This window comes from Schistocerca gregaria, chromosome 10 (genome assembly GCF_023897955.1).
Source record: "Schistocerca gregaria isolate iqSchGreg1 chromosome 10, iqSchGreg1.2, whole genome shotgun sequence".
NCBI lineage: Eukaryota > Metazoa > Arthropoda > Insecta > Orthoptera > Acrididae > Schistocerca > Schistocerca gregaria.
The window spans coordinates 148,211,197-148,233,817 of NC_064929.1; the positions used below are offsets into that span (position 1 = coordinate 148,211,197).

The window sequence follows — 22,621 nt, forward strand, 5'->3', positions numbered from 1 at the left end:
TCCTAGGACCATTGCTTTTCCTTATCTTCATCAATGATCTCCCACTTTGCACAGACACCGAGTGTAAATTTACTCTTTTTGCCGATGACACCACTATTCTGCTTGAAAGTCGAACTAACAGTGACCTAGAAAATAAATGTAATGCTGTACTCGTTGACATCCTACACTGGTTTAAGTGTAACGGACTAACTCTAAACATTCAGAAAACTCAGTATATGCAATTTCACACATCTCAACAAGAAAATGAAGTATGCCACTTAAACTGTGGTAACCAAAATATACTACACTGTGAATCATCTAAGTTCTTGGGCATTCTAATTGATGGCAAGCTGAACTGGTCTGAGCATATCTTAGACCTACATAGAAGGCTCAGTGTGGCAACTTATGCTCTGCGTGTAATCACCCCCATTGGTGATGAGGACGCTACTAAAGCTGCCTACTTTGGTTATTTTCATTCTATCATGTCGTATGGCATAATATTTTGGGGCAACAAGCCTTTAGCCAAAAAAATATTTACTGCACAGAAGAGAGCTGTTAGAATCATGAGTAGTGTTCATCCAAGATATTCTTGCAGAAGTCTGTTTCATAAGTTACAAATATTAACACTTACCTCTCAATTCATATTTTCTTTGATGATTTTTGTTTCTAACAACCTATCTCTTTTTAAAACTAATAGTGAATGTCATGATCATAATACTAGGTCTAAAAATGATCTACACAGGGATCTGAAACATTTAAGTCTTGTTCAGAAAGGTGTTCATTATTCAGCCACAAAAAAGTTTCAACTCCCTTCCATCAGGTATTAAAGATCACATTAATGTCTTACCTACTTTTAAATGTAAATTGAGAGAATACCTAATGGTAAATTCCTTCTATTCTCTTGATGAGTATCTACAGATAAAGCAATGATTTTTTATACTGATAAAAATTTGTTTGCTATAGATCACATTAACTGTTTAATTTGGAAAATGTACTATATTTCCTTTTTAGGTATTGTTTTATATTACTTGAGCTATACCTTTGATTTGATTTTAACCTACAAACTTATTCATAATCTTGTGGTACATTTTTGTCATTTTATATATGTGTATTATTTGTTTAATTTGGAAAATGTACTATATTTCCTTTTTAGGTATTGTTTTATATTACTTGAGCTATACCTTTGATTTGATTTTAACTTACAAACTTATTCATAATCTTATGGTACATTTTTGTCATTTTATATATGTGTATTATATCTGTTGTATGTAATCATGACTCATTCCACATCCTTGTGATTTATCACAATACGGATTAATGGAATACGAATATAATAAATAAATAAATAAATAAATAAATAAATTTGAAACATAGTCTTTGGTCTTAAGTGGTGTATCTGTGGAAGAGTTTTGCATCAAACATCAGACAAGGTGTTTATATTTGTGTGTTTTTTTTGTTTCGTGCAAGCACAAGAAGAATTCAAAAATAAAGTTTTTGTATTGTTATAGTTCATTCACGGATTTATATAACGAAAAGGTATATTAAATCTCGCTCAGATAAATATCACGTGGTCATGGATTCTTGTAATTACGATGTATGCACAGAGTTATGCCACAGAGAACTGAGTCGATATGTTATTTTCGTCTCATTCTGAACTATACTGGTAACAAGTGATATCTCCTGCTAGTGGCTGCTGACGATTAAGATATATTTATTGTAGAATGTCTATTGTAGTTGCGAAATATAATTGTTTATTGTGTTGCGTACTTTTTGTTTACATTTTTAATTGACGTTTGTAGAAAGGAGTACACTGTTTATCACAACTCGGTAGGAAAGTCAGGTGTGTCAAATCACATTTCGTTGATATTAATATTTAAAACAACTTTTTAACTGTTGTTTTAGATTTCCGGAGACCTTTGAAAACAAACAAACACAATTCTTTTCTGTTGCATCTCTGAAGGAAGGAAATGTCAACTGCCAGAGAAAGGAGCAGTCAAATATACGATAAAGTTTATATACGAAATAAAACTAATTACGATTAATCTAGAAACTGACTTTGTAAACAAAAAACAACGCATTGTGGAAAGCTTTAGTAACCATGTTCCACAGACCTGTACAACAGATGTAGGCACTGGTATGCGTAAAAATATCCTGCTTTTTCGGTGGGACCTTGTGAGCTAAAGCTACTTGGTAATAGAACGAATCTGTGCACAGTTATAGAATGCTTATTAGAAAATTTATAATCAAAATAGTTAATATAACATGAAAAGAGTAAGATCATTTATGAATGAATCACACATTACAATGAAAAATTTTCAGTGGGTCAGCATTGGCCATTGATGTAATGTCAACTGATGCTGTGATGTGACATTTTGGTTCATTATTCACAGTTTAGTTGTTATTTGGTGGCGAAGCCAACAAATGTGAATCTATAGTGATTAAGGAAATGTTATCCAAGTGCAAACAGTTTTTCATCTAGTATTCATTGAGTCTGTGTTAGGATCTGAGTGTAAGGTGAAATTTTTTTATTGGTAACTTTCAGATGAGAAAATATATCTGGTATATGCAGTGCGTTTATAAATGAATTATACCGTTTTAATAATAAATGATTTTATAGCTTTATGTGGGCAAGCCTCACAGTATAAACAGCAGCAATTGTCCAATAATAAACCTTAATATGTGCACCCTTGGTCAAACAACTCACATATACATGGAAATCAAATTCATCCCATACTTGGTGTAGCATGTTCTCCATAATGGTCTGCAGTACATGCTTTATCTGATTAGACACTTACTCAAGGACTACAGACATTGGCTGTACACAAACTCAGTCTTTCACAAACCCTCACAGAAAGTAATTATAAAGTCCAATCCAGCATTGGCAAAGAACATGATTAAGGAGCTCTCATACATTCATGTGAAAATGGTGCAGAGCACAAACATGTTGCAAAAGTAGTCATCATAACTAGTATTCAGCTGTGGTAACAATGAGGTTTCAGACATGTCTCAAAATGAGTTACCTGTCAGCATTTATTGTTTGAAGAAAAATGGGCAATGGACTTTCTTGCACAACATCTCACAGGAAACATTCACTTTTGTAGAGACTGGCTGATGCTCAGTTACAGACTCTGTGTGTGTGCTTTTCACAACTTATTTGGGGAAGTGGCTTCATCACAGAAGAAGAGTCTTTCTAAAAAATCAATGCCTTCCATTTTTAACTGCAGCTATTTACAAAAGTTGTTGGCGTAAGAGCCTCCACTAATTTAACTCTACAGTTTAAGACATAGCTGCTTACACAACACCTTCCACACCATAACCTTTGGTGCAAACGATTCCCTGCCTGCTTTACTAAATAACTTGCGAGGCTGTTGGTGAAGTGCCACGTGTACTCCATTTTCATCAGACACATAATGTTGACCAGGACTCTTCCCTGTAAAAAGGCATCTGGTTCCCACTAAATGTCCGTACCACCTCCCTTTGTTAGTCTTCTCTGGTGAATCTTTCCTAAACTATGCACAAATCTCAAGCTGCACTCTAACCACAGATCTGGAATCTTCAAAGGCATTTTCCTGTTGTGATGCCGTCTAGGTAACAGACTCAGAACCCGTGGAGTATGCGTGCAAACAAACAGCAGGTAGCGCGTCAAAAACTTGGGCAGTTGCTGCTGCTTATGCTCTAAGGCTTGCCCAAATAAAGTAACCTATTTGCTGCTGATTTTTAAAACTGTGCTGTTCATTGTAAAAACTCTATGTATGACACAATTTTCCTGGGTCATTTTAGAAGCAGAATGGATAATAAGGGCCTCACCAAGAAAATATACTTGTCCACAATGTTGCTTAACACTGGAAAGACTGAGAGATTTGAAATGTGTAGGGCTAAACATTCCATCTTATCTTTGGAATTGGTGCCAGGGCTATGCTTAGTGCCAGTTTATACAGTGTTCTCAGTGCCTCACATAGTTTTTCCACTTTGCTCAAAGTAGCAGTGCCACTGTCTCTCTGAACTGTGAAGCCAGGCACTGTCCAATTGGGCACATAATGGAGCTGAGTACTGTTTGTTTGATGTATGGAAGACACATACATATGTGAAGCGATGTGGGTAACATGTGACCTCGATTCTTTTAAGGCAATTCTATGGTGAAAGATTATGGTAGAAGGAAATATACTGACACTAACATGACTCATCACTCCAGAAATTGGTTTCTCCACTGTGAAAAGTCTCTTGAACTGAACAAATTATGGTTAATTGGAGTAAACTAAACTGAGAAACATAATGGACCATTTAATTTTGCTGTTTGTCATCAGTTAAACTCGTACACACCATTTTCTTATTGAAGAAAGTAAATATCAGGGTGAAGAAAAAAAGAAATGTATGTCTTCCTCGCATGTTTCAAGTGAAAAAATTAATAGCTATGAGAGTCTTCCCAGTGGTGATCTGTAATAATGTGTTGAATTATTCAAAATCAAGACAATAGATTACCATAACTTATGCTTCAATCCCTTGCTTGCATTTTTCCTCAGTACATAAACACCAGTTATGGAAATACGGAAGTGTCCAATTCCACCCATCTGCTTTGACCCATGACATCACAAATATGGTGGAAACAACCATCCACTACGACTCTAATATGGCACCTCTGACGTCATTACGTAAACATGACAACAAACATGAAAATACATCGAAAAACCCACACATACACCTTCCACAAAAAAGCTAATCAAACTAACGGGGCAAGGGTGCGAAATTGGGGTTTTTGGGTGGGGACAAACTGAATATAAACACACGGCACTACACCAAACGACAAAAAACACTAAAATAACGTGACCCCAGAACTTTCCCACTGCAATCGATCACTTGCCTTGACCTATATAGGTCAACAGAAACAACCGATAGTACACTATAAATCTCAAAAATTTCACCACCACACTTAATCCTTGGGGAAAAAAAAAACCCTAGAAATTAAAATTGGAATCAACACTTCCCTTGACCTATACAGGTCAACAGCAACTACCGATACCACACTGTAAATCTCAAAACTTTCACCACCACCACACTTAATCCTACCACAAAAAAACACACCTAGAAAATCAAAATTGGAATCAAACACTTACCCCACCTGTTATCCTTATGACATCTCCACATACAGCCGTCCCTGGTCAGAGATGCCGGAACTTTAGTAAGCCTCATTTCTTCACGACACACTGAACACTTCATGACTTCAGCCAACAGACCGAGTAGCTGAAGAAATTTTATTAGAGTCAACGCACTGTCCCCCATCATCGCCAACAGCCAAAAACTGTTGACCTTGTCAGTTGTATCCATACCTACCAAAGACATAAATAAAGCAATTTACCAAAATTCACACACAATGAACAGAAAAAACTACAATAACATCAACATAACAAAACCAAATTTGTGAACTCACTGAAAAATATTCCTCTGAAAGCACAGTCACCACCAATACCACACACTTGCAGTGCTACCACACAAGTGAACCCTATACGCCACATAACATGCTACCCATAAACACATCACCAGAGAGAACCACCGACTGCAACAATACGCCACCTAGGCTATAAACATGCCACACACGCAAACTAAACCAAAAACGTCACATGACACATAAACACACCACCAGAAAGCACCACCGATCACATCAAAACGACACCTACAAACCCACCACTCTCACAAACTGAACTCCCCGCCATCGTGATGTCACACACCACACTGGCCTTACGTCACGGGTCATAGCCAACGGTTGGGATCAGACGCTTCTGTCAACTCCCAGTTCCTATGTTTAGCACTATGGAGTTCCTACATTCTGTAACTGTTTACAGCTCAGACATCACTACCATATTTCTGAGCACAAGACCAGAAACAAAAAACTACAGCGATTTTTTTTTTTTTTTTTTTTTTTTTTTTTTTTTTTTTTTTTTTTTTTTTTTTTTGTGTTTTCCGATGTTTAAGAATAGATTCGAAATTTATAGTTTCAGCAACGATGGCGCTCGCAACTACAAGAGAACGGCGTAACAATGCTGGCAACCGCATGGCAAAGTTGCTGAATGAGGAAGAGGAAGATGAGTTCTACAAGACCACATATGGTGGATTCAGTGAAAATGAAAATGATGACGATTATCAGTAAGTCATTTCGATTCTCCATATACTTAGAGCATGCTTTAATTTTCTTTTGGTTCATTGTTTTCAAATAATGTTGCACAAAAATATTTTTGTATCATTCTAATTAGATAAACTTTAAATTCATGTAATTTGAAAGGGGAGCCATTGCAGTCTGAAGCACTCTTTAAGTCAAAGACCAGAAAATTACTGTTATGTGTCCCCCAGATCCACCAGGAATAGTGGGAGTCCTTCAAATAATGTTGACTGCCCTTCAGTTACCTACACTCACCTCACGCGGCATGGCTTATGTATCTAACAGGTAACTGTATTGGCCCCAGCAAGACAGTGCAAGGTACCAATATGTTACAAAAAGCCATGTGCGAACATGTGATTTTTCAGGGGGTCATATCTCAGCTTCTATTGGTCCCAGAGGTTAGATGCCAAGTGCAGTGATGGCTCGTGCAAAATTATATCACTGTACCAAAATGTAGTGGCCTAGCACCTTCTGACTTGCAATGGTAGTAATTGTAGCTAAATTGATTATGTTAATTCGACATATACAAATCCAACTCTTTAAATTTTCTAATTCATGGTGTAACATAGCAAGGAATAAAATAAAATGAAAAAAAGCGATGTTGGTTTCTATGGGAATCGAACCTTGAGTCCACAGATTACTAGCCTATGCTTTAGATCACTCGCCCACAGTGGGGTTATGAAAACAATGCTTTAAAAATCCACCGTACTCTATGCTTGCTCAATATGCTACAAGCAGTTTCAAAGAAAAGTACTGACTTTTGACTTCAGGTTAATGATTGTTCAGAACATGATCTTCCCTTCCTGAAACCGCCTTGAGATTCACCTAAATTACTCTCCAGTTTTGTTTCTACTCTGTTTAGTATAATCTTGGAAAATATGTTATTTGCAGTTGGTTGCAAAGAAATTCCTCTGTAGTTCCACCTTCCTCTCTCCTGGGAATTTTTTGTTTTCCAAGTCTTCTCAAAGTTTTTTTGAAGCAATTTCAAAAGTTCTGTAATTGTAGTGTCTACTCTACTAGCTTTATAAGCTTTTAATAGCTTTTTCAATTTCTTCAATTGTTGGGGGTAAATCTTCTTCTAGATTTTAATGAGTGTTTGAGCTTATGGATTGGTTCTGGACAATTAACATGCTGATCAAAATACACTCCTGGAAATGGAAAAAAGAACACATTGACACCGGTGTGTCAGTCCCACCATACTTGCTCCAGACACTGCGAGAGGGCTGTACAAGCAATGATCACACGCACGGCACAGCGGACACACCAGGAACTGCGGTGTTGGCCGTCGAATGGCACTAGCTGCGCAACATTTGTGTACCGCCGCCGTCAGTGTCAGCCAGTTTGCCATGGCATACGGAGCTCCATCGCAGTCTTTAACACTGGCAGCATGCCGCGACAGCGTGGACGTGAACCGTATGTGCAGTTGACGGACTTTGAGCGAGGGCATGCGGGAGGCCGGGTGGACGTACCGCCGAATTGCTCAACATGTGGGGTGTGAGGTCTCCACAGTACATCGATGTTGTCGCCAGTGGTCGGTGGAAGGTGCACATGCCCGTCGACCTGGCACCGGACCACAGCGACGCACGGATGCACGCCAAGACCATGGGATCCTACGCAGTGCCGTAGGGGACCGCACCGCCACTTCCCAGCAAATTAGGGACACTGTTGCTCCTGGGGTATCGGCGAGGACCATTCGTAACCGTCTCCATGAAGCTGGGCTACGGTCCCGCACACCGTTATGCCGTCTTCCGCTCACGCCCCAACATCGTGCAGCCCGCCTCCAGTGAATGGAGGGACGAATGGAGACGTGTCGTCTTCAGCGATGAGAGTCGCTTCTGCCTTGGCGCCAATGACGGTCGTATGCGTGTTTGGCGCCGTGCAGGTGAGCGCCACAATCAGGACTGCATACGACCGAGGCACACAGGGCCAACACGGTGATCGTCGAGGGGACACTGAATAGTGCACGGTACATCCAAACCGTCATCGAACCCATCGTTCTACCATTCCTAGACCAGCAAGGGAACTTGCTGTTCCAACAGGACAATGCACGTCCGCATGTATCCTGTGCCACCCAACGTGCTCTAGAAGGTGTAAGTCAACTACCCTGGCCAGCAAGATCTCTGGATCTGTCTCCCATTGAGCATGTTTGGGACTGGATGAAGCGTCGTCTCACGCGGTCTGCACGTCCAGCACGAACGCTGGTCCAACTGAGGCGCCAGGTGGAAATGGCATGGCAAGCCGTTCCACAGGACTACATCCAGCATCTCTACGATCGTCTCCATGGGAGAATAGCAGCCTGCATTGCTGCGAAAGGTGGATATACACTGTACTAGTGCCGACATTGTGCATGCTCTGTTGCCTGTGTCTATGTGCCTGTGGTTCTGTCAGTGTGATCATGTGATGTATCTGACCCCAGGAATGTGTCAATAAAGTTTCCCCTTCCTGGGACAATGAATTCACGGTGTTCTTATTTCAATTTCCAGGAGTGTATTTCACAAGTATTTCGAAGTGTTACGCCTGCCAGTTAGGTGAGTCTCATTTCACACCCCTCTGTTGTCAGATTTACCTTTGAAGTACGTCTATGAAACGCTTTAAATCTCACTTTTTCTTCCAAAGGTCTACTGGAAAAGAGCTCCTTTAGTAGGTCATGTACAGAAAACATTTTCATACTAAATTTCCTCATATACTTGCTTCTCTTACCGCCATCTAGCCTATAGTTTTTTGAGTAACAGGGGTAGTAATTGTGACTAAATCAAATATATTTGATTGATGTATATAATCTGAACTGTTATTTTTAAATTTTACAATTTATAGTTTAACAGTGCTAGGAATAAAATAAAATGGAACAAAGTGTTGGTGCCAGGGGGAATTGAACCCGGGTCTGCGAATTACCAGTCTTTGCTTTACACCACACATCCACAGTACCGTCATGACAACAGCCCTTTAAAAAGTCCTCATACTCTACCCTTACACAGTATGCTATTCACAGTTTCAAAGAAAAAGAGTGACCTAGTGCTGTGAGCAACATAGCAGTCGTAGTGCCAGAAGGGATGACATCACAACAGGGCATGCGCAATAGAAAACATACAGCTGCATCACTTCTCTGAGTTAGCCATAGTGCTGCAGACCATAGTGACACTTGAACTGGTGTCTAGTTATTGTGGAGAGAGCATTACAAACATGTTTTTGTCCATTCATAACAGCACACATTTGAAGACAATTTGCTTAATTTTAGTGCGATTTCTGGCTCACATTTGAAGAGAAATGGCATAATTTTAGTGCGATTTATAGTTTGTCTTCAGCATGAAATGACATGATTTTAGTGAAATGCTTACTGTGTGCTCTTGCACATGATACCAGCCACCACTGGTCAAATGTTCTGAATGGCCCTTAACCTAACGATCTTTTGTATACCTGTTACAAGGATAAGCATTCTGTAGCTGTCCTATGGTAAAAGGCCAAAATTTAACATTATACCCTTTCTCCAGTCCAGACAAATTGAGCAAATCAGCTGGTTCTTTTGCATTAGGCGTGGTCTAGGGTGGAGCTTAGGTGGCGTATAAAAGCACCACTTGTTCGTGGGCAGGTACTGAGAAAACCCCGAAACACCATGAGTTTTTGTTGTGAATATTACCAGTTGATGGAATGGCCACTTCTGTAATTTCTATTCATTGCATTTCGTCAAAATTTTCACCATATTTTCTTAAGATGATATTCTTGAGGAACAACCGAGCGAGGTGGTGCAGTGGTTAGCACACTGGACTCGCATTCGGGAGGACGGCAGTTCAATCCCGTCTCCGGCCATCCCGATTTAGGTTTTCCGTGATTTCCCTAAATTGCTTCAGGCAAATGGCGGGATGGTTCCTTTGAAAGGGCATGGCCGATTTCCTTCCCCATCCTTCCCTCACCTGAGCTTGCGCTCCGTCTCTAATGACCTCATTGTCGACGGGACGTTAAACACTAATCTCCTCCTCCCTCTTGAGGAACATCAAAACTTTTTTCAATATCATTATCTGTTGCCAAGGTCCAGAGGCTCAAAGTTACTGAACTTTTGAATGTAATGTCTGGCATGAGGTGTAAATGTGGCTTTAACAGTCACAGTGAACACATGACAAAAGTTTTAGGGTCATCACAGCTGTTCTAACGTCACCAAACTATATTTTTTGCCAACATTTTTTCACGTGTAAAACTTGGGTGCACTGTCTGTATATTGGGCACTTCGCATCAATATGCCCAAGGTGGTTTTGCAGTGGGATAAAACGAGTGTTAACATGACTGAAAAGAACATAAAATGACTGCCAAAAGTCATATAAAACTGGAAATACTGTAAATTTAATAAAATATTTGTAATGGCATTTTTACTTTTTTCTAACCCCTAACAGATTTTTTCCTCCCCTCGAAATTGCTAGTAAAATCTCGAGTTTTTCATGCACTGGACTTTGACTAAAGTATCCAGAAACTAGACGTCATTTTTTAGTTTTTGTGTAGCTATGAAGTCTAACCATGTATTTCGCAATGGTTTCCTATGAACATAAATCATGTAGAAGCTGACTGGAGCACAGTAGAAGTATTTATCTTGTACCACCGATGAGCACTTGTCACTCAAATGACGAAATCATCACTTTCAGTCTCAAATGAAGTAACATCACATTCTTCTTCATTGTCTGAGCTACTCAATTCATTGTCAGAGTAACCCATTTTTAGAAACTATTGTCTAAACAACAATGAAGGAGAGAGTCTGAAAGCGTGCATTTTGTTGTTGTGTATCCAAAGCAACACCCAGTAAAAACAAAAAAACAGTATTGAGTGGCAACAACCTGAACCAAAATATGACAACCAGTCTACAAATGTAGTACCAGACGCTCTCTGGTGACCCAACACTTAACTATCAGTGCTACAATGGTTATAAGTGAGATTTTATTTATTTATTTTTTTTTTTTTTGAGATCTCTTCTTAAGTTGCCCAGGCATACTTGGAATTTTAAATTTCTGTCAAAATAACAAAACAAAACAAAAATGTAACTCAGAGTTTTATGTTAAGGGGTTAAGATACAAATCATATGGCAGGCATTTTTGGTGAATTGTGATTGGTGAGTAGAGCATTTAGAAAAAAGGAAAGCAAACAATTTTATGTCATCCATAGCTATTCGTTGTTAACATGTGTCAAGGTATATAAATGTGTGGAAGATTATAAAACTTTACTCACCCATAGAATTAATTTCATATAAGCAGCACACCATGCTGTAGTAGGGAAAGGAAGGAAAGCAGCAGAAAAATGTGTCTGTTGGAACAGAAAAAAAAGGCAAATATTATCCTTCTTAAAAGACTTTGACAGAAAAGTAAAGAGCCAACTGTCTTGACTCTCATTCCGCCTCCCTTACCAAAAATGTTGGCATGGAAACATGGAGACATGTCTTGACTCTCATTCCGCCTCCCTTACCAAAAATGTTGGCATGGAAACATGGAGACAGTGCCATTAGGAGAGAAGAAAGAGGAGACGATGATGGTGGGAGACAAAGTGGCAGTGAAAGAGAAAGAGAGGTGGATGAAGACAGTAGAAGTGGGAGCCATAGAGAGAGGAGATACTGATGGCCAGTGAGAGACAGTGGCAGTAAAAGAGAAAGAGGGGCGAATGGAGTAGGAATGGGAGTAAAAGTGAGAGGAGTCAGTGGAAATTAAATATATAGATGAATGGAAACCATATATAGGCTTGAGGGGTGTGTGGACTATCCCAGGATGGTGAACTTGAATGTGTATATGTAGTGGAGGGTGCATTTTGGACCAAAATTTTAAAGACGTGTATATAGGGAAAAAGAAAGTTGGACCTCTAGAATTTTTGTGCTGCTGAGATATGGCAGAGATAGCAGCAGGGGAAATGGGAAAAAAATGAGACATTGTAACTGAGATTGGAGACAAGACAGTAGAGACAGACGTATATGGACAATGGCAGTAGATGCTGAGTATGAAGGCTTAACTACAAAGAGAGACTGGGTAAAAGAGTTTAGAATTTTCGGTGCGAAAAGAGTGCAAAAACGTTTGGATGCCAAAGTTTTTGGTGAGGGAAGTGGAATGAGGATCAAGGCAGCTGGTACCCCACTTTTCTGTAAGTCTTTTAAAGAGGATAACGTTCACCTTTTTGTGCTTTGACTGAAACATTTTACTACTGGTAATTATATATTATCCCCTTGAAGATTCTGTCTGTATGTTGTCTTCTTGAAGGCAAAGTAGCTTGAGATTTTTTTTTTTTTTTTTTTTTAATCAAAACTGTAATGGATTTTTCAGATCCGAAGAAGAAGCAGAGGATGAAGTTGACTCAGATTTCAGTATTGAGGAAAATGATGAGCCTATATCTGAAAATGAAGATGACCAGCCCAAGAAGAAGAGGAGGCTGGTAACAAAGGCTTATAAGGTTTGTGCATAGCATGTTGTGATTATGCAAGATGTTAGCAGATCTCACTCACTAACCTGCACCTTGTACAGTGTACAACAGTGCATCTTTGTAAGTTCTGAGCGCCTTCTTACCAGGAAAGTACTTGGGCTCGAACAAACAGATCTGTATGAACGTTTGGCTACAGGACCATTATGTACCTCTGAATGTGCTGGTGGGTGTCGTTTTTCTGCAAAACTCTGCAGTCATTCTCTAGATATCACTGTAGATGTAATTGTAGACGCCATACACAATCTAGTAATCTTAACTATAAATGTAAATGCGGAATGTCAATAAAATGCTCCAAGCAATACGAATGACTGCAGAACGCACAGTGAAGAAATGCAAGTTGATCGCATGGCGTATTTGCACATTCTATAATGTCAGTGTTGAACGCCACGTCAATGACACTTTTGAAGTTGTTCACTGCTTCACCAATACTGTAGCCAGCGTTCTGCCACTTGTAACGAAGCATTGGTCTTTATACTCCTGCAGATAACTGATTGTAAATGACAGAATGCATATTCATGATAAAGAATCGGTCCTGCACATTACTGGAACGTAGTTTAATGAAGTCTGTTATTCTCTTGGCATATATTTTATATTGTCTGAAGAAATACATATCCAGAGGTTGTGCATATTTTGTAGTTTTAGGCGGAATGATTTTTAAAGCTACATGTTTTCCGCCAGATGCTTCCATTAGTACTCGTTTATCCTTATGTAAAGACCAGGATTCACAAAGTACTAATGACTTTCTAGACAAATGTGGATTCAAAACTGACAGAAAAAACAACTTCAGATGTTTCGTCATCTTCCCACTCACACTTGCATCGACTACGACATTTGGAGAGCACAGCGTTTCTATTTCCCTTGACTCGCAGGGTCTAAACTTTCCACTGGATTCTTGGAAGCAAATATAGAGTTTGTCTGCCAATCGTCTGTCCATTGGTATAGCAACATCGATCATGTAACTATGTGTTGCACGGTTAACTGATTCCAACATCACTCCCCTAGGGGCTCAGCATTCACTTGCTGAGTACGGGCTTGGCGACGCCGGGGTCCTGAGCTGGGGACTGGTCTCCGTCGCCAGTCTCCTGTCACCATAACCCCCAGACAAGCTTCAGCGACCACCGTACGGCACAGCGGTGAAATGTTGTGTGCTGCGGGGAATTGTAATCTTGGCTTGACCGCCTGGATTGCGAGGAAGGCCAACCTCTATAAAAAAACCTCAATCTTTCGGTGTGCTCCGCACCTAGAAGATGCATGGCTGTTGGGGTGGAACAGTCGCAAGCGGGCAACCTCTGGGGCACCTGCCGCACCCCAGTTCTATAAGGCATACTCAGGCACGCGGGGCCCTGTCTGAGCAGACCTTTAGTTCCCTAGCTGCTTGTGGGACTGCAATGGACCTTTCGACCTCTACATTTCCCCCTACCAGTGGCTTGGACGGGTCACTGGTAGGAAAACACACCCCATTGAAAAAGCGGCTACGCGCTGCGAGTCCTCCAGCGCCTGGTGTTGCTAGAGATTTAACAGACTGTAGTAACGGAGCACATGCTGATAACCAGAATGTGTTTTTGATTATTAAAAGGAAGGAGGGTAGCTTTGAGAGGGTTTCTCCCTTTTACATCCACGAGGGTCTTGAGGGAATTGCAGGAACGCTGAAATCTGTAAAGCGACTGCGCAATGGGACTCTGTTAGTTGAGACTTCTAGTTCCCGTCAAGTTGCTTCCCTGCGGAAAGCAGCCTGTCTAGGAGTGTACGCTATCGAGACCGAGCTCCACTCCACTTTGAATTATAATAAGGGTGTTGCGACGTGTAGGGACTTGGTGGATATCCCCATAGACGAGTTAAAATCTGAGTGGGCTGACGAAGATGTTGTTGACGTACAGCATATTATGAAACAAGTCAATGGGGACCTCGTCAAATCTGACTCGTTTATTCTCACGTTCAGTTGCCCGAGAGTCCCAGAGCATGTTAAAGCGGGGTTCTTACGTTTGCCAGTACGGCCATATTTCCCCAACCCAGTGCGCTGTTTTAAATGTCAGCGCTTTGGGCATACTACGTTGGGGTGCAATGGGATAGCCACTTGTGGTAAATGTGGTCAGCCTGCCCATGACGGAGCCGATTGTTCATCGCCTGTGAAGTGCGTGAATTGCTCTGGGAGTCACCCTGTCTGGAGCCGGATCTGCCCCATCTATCTCAAAGAACGGAAGGTACAGGAGATTAAAACATCTAAGCGCATCCCCTAAGGTGAGGCCAAGAAGCTCTTTAAGGTCATGCAACCTCCTGTGTTTTCAACATCTTTCGCTTCCACTCTCAAAAAACCGGTACAACTGGCCACTGTTGCTACGCAAACAGAGGTTGCTAGTGTTAGCACTAATACCTGCGTTTGCCAGTGCACTTGTGCTGCTGCAGTTGTTCTGCAACCTGCGGCTCTCCCCGCTACGTCGGACAAGGCCGTGGTTGCTGACATTGGGGTACTTCCTGCCTCTCCCCATATGGCGCCTTCTGCCCAGGCGAGTAAAGCTCCAACTGTTGACAAGGCTCTGCATTCTAAGCCCCCCAAGACAAAGCCTCAGAAGGTGAAGGTTTTGCCACCTGAGGAGACTAGTCAGCGTCGGTCCGATGACGAGGCCATCGTACTGTCTGATATCTCCCGTGGGTCATCATCGGAGCTTATGGACATTGATGTCGACCGGGGGCGATCTTCTCGCCCCAGGAATAAATCTCCGGCCAGTACGGGCTCACCTCCAAAGCACAGAGGCAGGGTGGAAGTTCAGGCACCCTGATCACTGGCTCCCATATTACAGTGGAACCTGAATGGGTTCAGGACACATGTGGCCGAATTACAACTCCATATACGAGAGTGCCCCTTGTGCTTATGTCTCCAAGAGACATATTTTCGGGCCACTGATGCTCCTTCCTTACGGGGCTATACCGTGTATCGAAAAGATGAAAAGATGATCTGACGGGGGAAAGGGCAAAGGGTGGTGTTGCGGTTTTTGTCGATGACATGCACCCCTCATCTGATCTCCCTCTCGTCACCGACTTGCAAGCAGTTGCAGTTGACATTCTTGTGGGTCGGAGCCTCACAGTCTGTTCAGTTTATTTACCGCCTCAGGATGCGATAGACTCTGAGGCTCTCACGGACCTTATTAGCCAACTCCCCCGCCCATTTCTTCTTCTGGGGGACTTCAACGCTCATAATGTCTTATGGGGCTCTCCGACTACTTGCCGCAGGGGTCGCATTCTGGAAAGCCTCATGATGTCTGAAGAACTGTGCATCCTCAACTCTGGTGCTCCCACTCATTTCTGTACTGCTTCCGGGTCGTCATCGGCTATTGACCTTTTCTTTTGCTCTCTGGCACTTGCGGATTCTGCTCTGTGGAAGGCTGCTGCTGAACTCCATTCTAGTGACCACTTCCCCCTTTGGATTCGCCTCCTGGATGAGGCTGTGGCATTACCAGTGCCGCCCCGGTGGCACCTCTGCAGAGCTAACTGGACACTTTTCAGCCAACTGGCTGTTTTGGAACACCTTGCCAGCGTCCACGAATGGGTAGACCATGTTACAGCTGTGATCTCCCATGCTGGTGAATTGTCAATCCCACGGTCATCCGGTCATCCCAAGAGGCGTCCTGTCCCTTGGTGGACCACTGAGTGCCGCTCAGCCATCCGAGCCCGCCGTGCAGCTCTGTGCCGCTTCAAGTGCCGTCCCTCAGCTGACAATCTTGCGGCCTTTCGGGTGGCAAGGGCCAGAGCGCGGCAAGTGATTAAAGAGAGCAAATGGCGGTCATGGCAATCGTTCTTGAACTCCATCTCTCGCTCCACTAGTTCTACGAAAGTATGGGAAGCCATCAGGAGGATTTCCGGGAAACTCAGCCAGCTACCTGTCACGGCATTGCTGCATCAGGGATGTCTCCTCACGGCACCGAGAGACATTGCCCAGACACTGGCCATGCATTTTGCGGACTCTACCACCACTATTAACTGTGATCCAGATTTATGCCGCTGCCGCGCTGCCATCGAGAGGGGTCACTTGGACTTCCGGTCTCTAAATTCTGAACCCTATAACTGCCCCTTCACAATGTGGGAACTGGATTCTGCGCTGTCTGTGGCTCATGATACTTCCGCCTGGTCATGATCAAATCCGGTACAGCATGCTGCAGCACTTGTTGCTGCCATCCAAGGAAGTTCTCCTGAACTGTTTTAATATGATATGGTTATCCGGCACGTACCCTGACTCGTGGAGGGAGGCAATTTTGATTCCCCTCCTCAAACCAAGGAAGGACCGAACGCATCCCAGTAGTTATCAGAGTATTGCTTTGACGAGCTGTGTTGGGAAGACGTTGGAACACATGGTCAACCGCCGCCTGGTTTGGCTGCTCGAGACCAGGCAGCTCCTTAGCCCCTCTCAGTGTGGCTTTCGGAGATGTCGTTCCACTATAGACAACTTGACCCTGCTTGAGGCCGCCATCCAGCAGGCCTTCCTCCGTAACCAGCATTGGCTAGGGGTCTTCTTTGACATTAATAAGGCGTATGACACTACTTGGCGCCGCCTTATCCTCAATCAACTCCATGAGTGGGGCTTTCGTGGCTGTCTCCCCATCTTCATTCGGTCCTTTCTTTCTCACCGCCTCTTTCGGTATCGGGTTGGTAATGTGCTATCTGATTTGTACGTGCAGGAGAATGGTGTTCCTCAGGGCAGCGTTTTAAGTGTCACCTTCTTTGTCGTCGCTATTAACAGTATCACGTCCACTATCTGGAGTCCTGCCCAATGCTCCTTGTTTGTGGACGATTTTGCTGTTTTCTGTTCTTCCTCCAGTCTTGTCACTGCTAGTCGGCAGGCAGTTGCAGCTTACGATAAAGCGCTTAGAGGCATGGACTGCAAAGACGAGTTTTACCTTTTCTGCAGACAAATCTGTGTGTGTTCATTTTAATCGTTCTCGGCGTCCTTTTACCCCCCCTGAATTGCATCTGAGGGACACCGTTCTTCCTTTTAGAGACACTGTGAGGTTCCTGGGCCTTACTTTTGATTCCAAGTTGTCGTGGTTGCCTCACCTTAAAGACCTCAAGGTGCGGGCCCTGAAGGCACTGAATATTTTGAAGTGTCTGAGCCATCAGTCCTGGGGAGCAGATCGGGTGCGTCTGGTGCAGTTTTATAGGGCTTTTGTCCAATCACGTCTTGACTATGCTTGCTCAGTGTATGGATCAGCAAGGCCTTCGTATCTGAAGATCCTTGACGCAGTACACCATGAGGGTATCAGGCTGGCCACTGGTGCCTTCCGTACCAGTCCCATCCCCACCTTGTGTGCTGTGTGCGACGGGTGTGTCATTTCCTTGCCTGTCCTGCCTCCCCTGCGTTCCCTACCGTTGCCCGACCGCCTATGGAACGTCTCTTTTCCAGTCGTCTCAGGGCAACAAGACCATTTGGGATTCATGCCAAGCATTTGCTTGAGTCCCTTGATGTGGAGTGTGTGGCCCCCCAACGACAAGGTTTTACTCGCCTGCCTCCCTGGTTGCTTCAGAGGCCCAGCATCCTTCTAGACTTGTCGGAGAACCGGAGGAACTGCACTCCAGCGTTTGTTTTTACCTCCTTATTTTATGATATTTCAAACCATCATCCGGACCATGTACCTGTATTCACAGATGGCTCTAAACAGGGGGACTCTGTTGGTTGTGCTGTGGTTTTCCCTGATCGAGTCGTCAAGTTACGGCTTCCTGCGGCGTTTACCATCCTTGATGCCGAATTGTTTGCAATCTTGCGGGCATTGGAGCAGATGAGCTGTGTTCCCAGTCTTAAGTTCCTCATCTGTTCTGACTGCCTGAGTGCCCTTCAGACCATGCAACACTTGTACCCAGCGGATACAGTCGTCCAGAACATCCATGATGCCCTACTCCACCTTCAACGGCAGGGGAAGGAGGTTTCTTTCTGCTGGGTGCCGGGGCACGTGGGTATTAGGGGAAACGAACTGGCGGATGTGGCTGCCAAAGATGCATGTTCCCTCCCTCACGTTGTTGAATGTGCCGTCCCCCCTCCATGCTGTAACCTCCCTTTTGCGTTTTTGTGTTATGCATCAATGGGAAGAGGAGTGGCTGGCAGTTTCTGACAATAAGCTGCGTCTGGTAAAGGCCACTACGGGACCATGGCATACGTCCTACCAGTCATACAGGCGGGATGAGGTTCTCCTCACTCGCCTCTGCATCGAGCACAGTTTCTTAACGCATGGTTTTTTACTCCGGTGGGAGGACTCCCCAATCTGCAGTGCTTGTGGCGTCCAGATTACTGTCCACCACATTTTACTTGACTGTCTTTTATTCTCTGACCAGAGGGCAGTGGTTTCTTTGCCACCGGATTTGCCCTCTATTTTGCAAGACGACGCAGCGACTGTGGTTAAGGTCTTACGGTTTTGTGTCCTGTCCAATCTGTTGCCTCGGATTTTAGGGAGAGGGTTTTAGTGTGCTGCTGGGTGACTGGCTCACCCAGGATTTAGGTAAGAGGTCCGCCAGTCACGATTACCTCCTTGTTTCCCTTCGGTTTCTGTTCTTTTCTTGTGTTTCCTTTCCTTTTTTAGTGTGTTCCTTCTCCTCTTGTTTTGCCTCTGTATGTGGGGATTTGGAACTGTGTCAGGTCTGCGTCTTTTAGCCATTCTCCTTGATCGCTGTTCGTCTTAGTCCCTTAACTGCATGTGTTCCTGTTTTTATGTGGTTGGGCGCTGATGACCACGCTGTTTAGCGCCCGTAAACCTCAAACACACACACACACCATCCAACATCACGACAATGTTTCTCTCCTCTTTCATGGATAGTGTTCTGTAACAAGAACGTTCATAGTTGAACTGACTCTGATCACAGTTCCATACAGAACTAATATTGATGTTTTCTCTCGTGATATGCTCATTGACGTCAGCAATAAATGTTTGAGCTCTTTCAATCAGCTCTTCTACGTCATCATTATATTTTCGTGCTTGGAGCATAGTGATACGGCGTGATGTTGTCCAAAACTCCGTTTTCAAATTAGTAATAAATCCTATTGAAGCTGTAAAGTTTGTACACCCGAGATTTCTGGCTACGTCCAATGCCCAATGTTGTAAATGCCAATAACGAACGGTGGAACCACATTCTCGCACTTCATCGAATTTCGCCATTACACGCTCCTTGATGGTCTTGAACAGCAGTGTATGATTTCCTTTGAAACTGTATTTCCTTCTCTTTTCTTTGCCATGTAATCCAGTATGTTTTTAATATTGCTTTTAGACTTCAGTTTAGGGTATCTTTTCAGAAGCTTGTCGTATGTGTCGAAACCTCTTACGTAATAATCATCGTACATGTTCTCCAGTGTATTGTCATCAAATGCCGTGATGATACTTGCAAATTTAACCTTCTTCTTGGGAGACAGTTGGTATTCACTGTCACTGCTTCCATCGCCTCTTCCCGCACTTGCCGTAGCACTCCCGTTTGCAATGAGTTGTTTGTCATTATCATCCCTATCATCATCATTATGTGTTAGTGTTACAACAGTATCTGTTTCTAACTTATGCTCATATTTCTGCTCTATAATAGATACCAGAAAACATGCGAATGATTCGTCTTCTACGCCAATACCATCTTCACGAAGAAGGATTCTTCGTAACTTCATCTCAACCAATCGCAATAGATTAGCAGGATTGATTACCAATCGCCAAGCCATCTGACGCTTCAATACACAAATAATGTCACAAAACGCAACTTCAGAGGCACAGTGCACCGTCCCTACTGGTCCCGACTGGCGTACTGGCAGGTCAGTGTGCAGTGTGGCATGGCATGCGCAGAGGCCTCTAACGGACGAATGCAGAGTTTTGCAGATGCGGAAGTATCACTAGGGCAATATTAGACATTTACATTATTTCTCACACGCTTTTGGTGTATTTGTGTTTGTTCGAGCCCTTGTACTTTCCTGGTTAGAGGAATGGTGCCAAAATCCTCAACAGCAATTGTATTTATTACTAGGCAATCTGGATTTTCTTGCTCTTACTGACATACAATGAAATGACTGCCATACAATACTGAAACATGAGAAAAATGTCCCCACTCATTGGGCGTAGGCTTTTCTATCTTTGGATGTTGCTGTCCAATTATTCTTTGTTCAGTATGCCATTCTTTCGTTGCTGTTTTTCTTATGGATCTAAGAGACATACTTTGCCTCTTATTTCTTTTACTTCCAGTCTTCCTCAGTCTGGAGTTGTTCTGTACCATTTCAGCAACCTGTTTCTCAAAACAGTTGTTCACAATTTCATCTTTTATTTATATACAGTTGTAAAATCTCTTTAAGTGAATAAATGGCCTGTATTCTATCAAAAACTTCTATGATAATTATTTAGAATGTAATTTTTAGCTATTGCCAAGAGGTACTGATAAAATAAACCTTCATTCACTTCCATGTTGTTGAAACCATCATCATCGGGCAACACAGAATTTTTGGCGTAATCTCTGTGGTATCACTCTTACTGTGTAGTTTCTGCACAAATCGTAGATAGCATTTTGCTCTCTGTTTGATCCTTGCTACTTTCAGAATTACGAAGAGTGTATTCCAGTCAACAGTGTCAATGCTGTGAATGTCGGTTTACTGTTCTTCAGTCTATTTTTGAGCGTAAATCATAAGGGTCAGTATTGCATCATGTATTCTCAAAATTTCTCTCAAACGCATGCTGATCTACCCTGAAGTCAGCTTCTACCAGTTTTTCCATTCTTCTGTAAATAATTTGAATCAGTATTTTGCAGGCACACCTTGTTAAACTGATGGTTCAGTAATATCCTCCAATGTCAGCTCCTGTCTTCTTTGGAATAGAAATTATTACATTCTTTTTGAAGTCTTAGGGTGTTTCGCCTGTCTCGTGTATCATGCCCACCAGGTAAAATGTCTTTGTCATTACAGGCTTTCCCAAGGATTTCGATAATTCTGAGGAAATGTCGTCTAATCCTGGAGCCTTGTTTCGACTTAGGTCTTTCAATTCTGTGTAAAAATTTTCCCATACTATCATGTCCATCTCATCTTCATATACTTATTTTTGTCTCTTTTCAGTGTTGTCTCCTTTGTATATATTCCTTTCAAATTTCTCTTCTTTGCTTATTATTAGCATTCCATTTGTTTTCCTATATTCATACATGTGCTTCTATATTATTCAAAGGCCTCTTTAATTTTCGTGTAGATGGCATCTCGTGTTTCCCCTAGCCAAGCACGATTCTGCAGCCCTGCTTTTCTTGTTAAGCCATTCCTGCTTCACTATTTTGCACTTCCTGTCAGAGTCATTTTTTATACATATGTGTTCGCTTTTGTCTGCTTCATTTTATGCACATTTTCTTTTTTTCAATTAAATACAATATGTCTTGTATTATTCATGGGTTTCTACTAGGATTTGCCGTTTTGCCTATGTCATTCTTTGATGCCTTTACTACTTCATTTCTCAAAACTACCCATTAATCTTCAGTTTTGTTCCTGTCTTCTGTGTCAAGTTAATTGTTACCTAATGCTGTCTTTGAAACTCACAACCACCTTCATTTTTCCAATTTACAAAGTTCCATCTCCTCTGTTTCCTACTTCTTTTGCAGTCTCTTCAGTTTGTAACCAATGAAGTATGGTCAGAATCCATATCTGTTCCTGGAGATGGTTTGCAGTCTGAAACATGGCTTCAGAATCTTTTTGTCTTTATGATGCATGGAAAGTTCAGATTGTTCTGTTTTGCCATTATGTATTCTATCTAAAACAGCTGCCTCTTCTCCAGGTCTCTTTCATGATTCCTAAACCAGGAATTAGCAATGATTAAATTATGTTGTTGTTGTTGTGGTCTTCAGTCCTGAGACTGGTTTGATGCAGCTCTCCATGCTACTCTATCCTGTGCAAGCTTCTTCATCTCCCAGTACCTACTGCAACCTACATCCTTCTGAATATGCTTAGTGTATTCATCTCTTGGTCTCCCTCTATGATTTTTACCCTCTACGCTGCCCTCCGATACTAAATTCGTGATCCCTTGATGCCTCAGAACATGTCCTACCAACCGATCCCTTCTTCTGGTCAGGTTGTGCCACAAA

General features: G+C 42.5%; 1 protein-coding gene across 3 annotated transcripts in view; it reads left to right on the forward strand.

The window, feature by feature from the left end:
- Positions 1-1,353: 1,353 nt before the first annotated feature.
- The window catches only part of LOC126293436 (putative mediator of RNA polymerase II transcription subunit 12), a 56,101-nt gene continuing 34,833 nt past the window's right edge, over positions 1,354-22,621 (forward strand). Inside the window, exons 1-3 of one of the 3 annotated variants that reach the window (XM_049986664.1) lie at positions 1,354-1,515; positions 5,967-6,117; positions 12,412-12,538. In XM_049986664.1, coding sequence (XP_049842621.1) covers positions 5,978-6,117; positions 12,412-12,538 — 267 coding nt within the window. In that variant the 5' untranslated portion in view covers positions 1,354-1,515; positions 5,967-5,977. Of the gene's footprint in view, positions 1,516-1,559; positions 1,643-1,716; positions 1,820-5,966; positions 6,118-12,411; positions 12,539-22,621 lie in introns of those variants that run through there. The other 2 variants (XM_049986663.1, XM_049986665.1) reach the window with 2 other exon arrangements.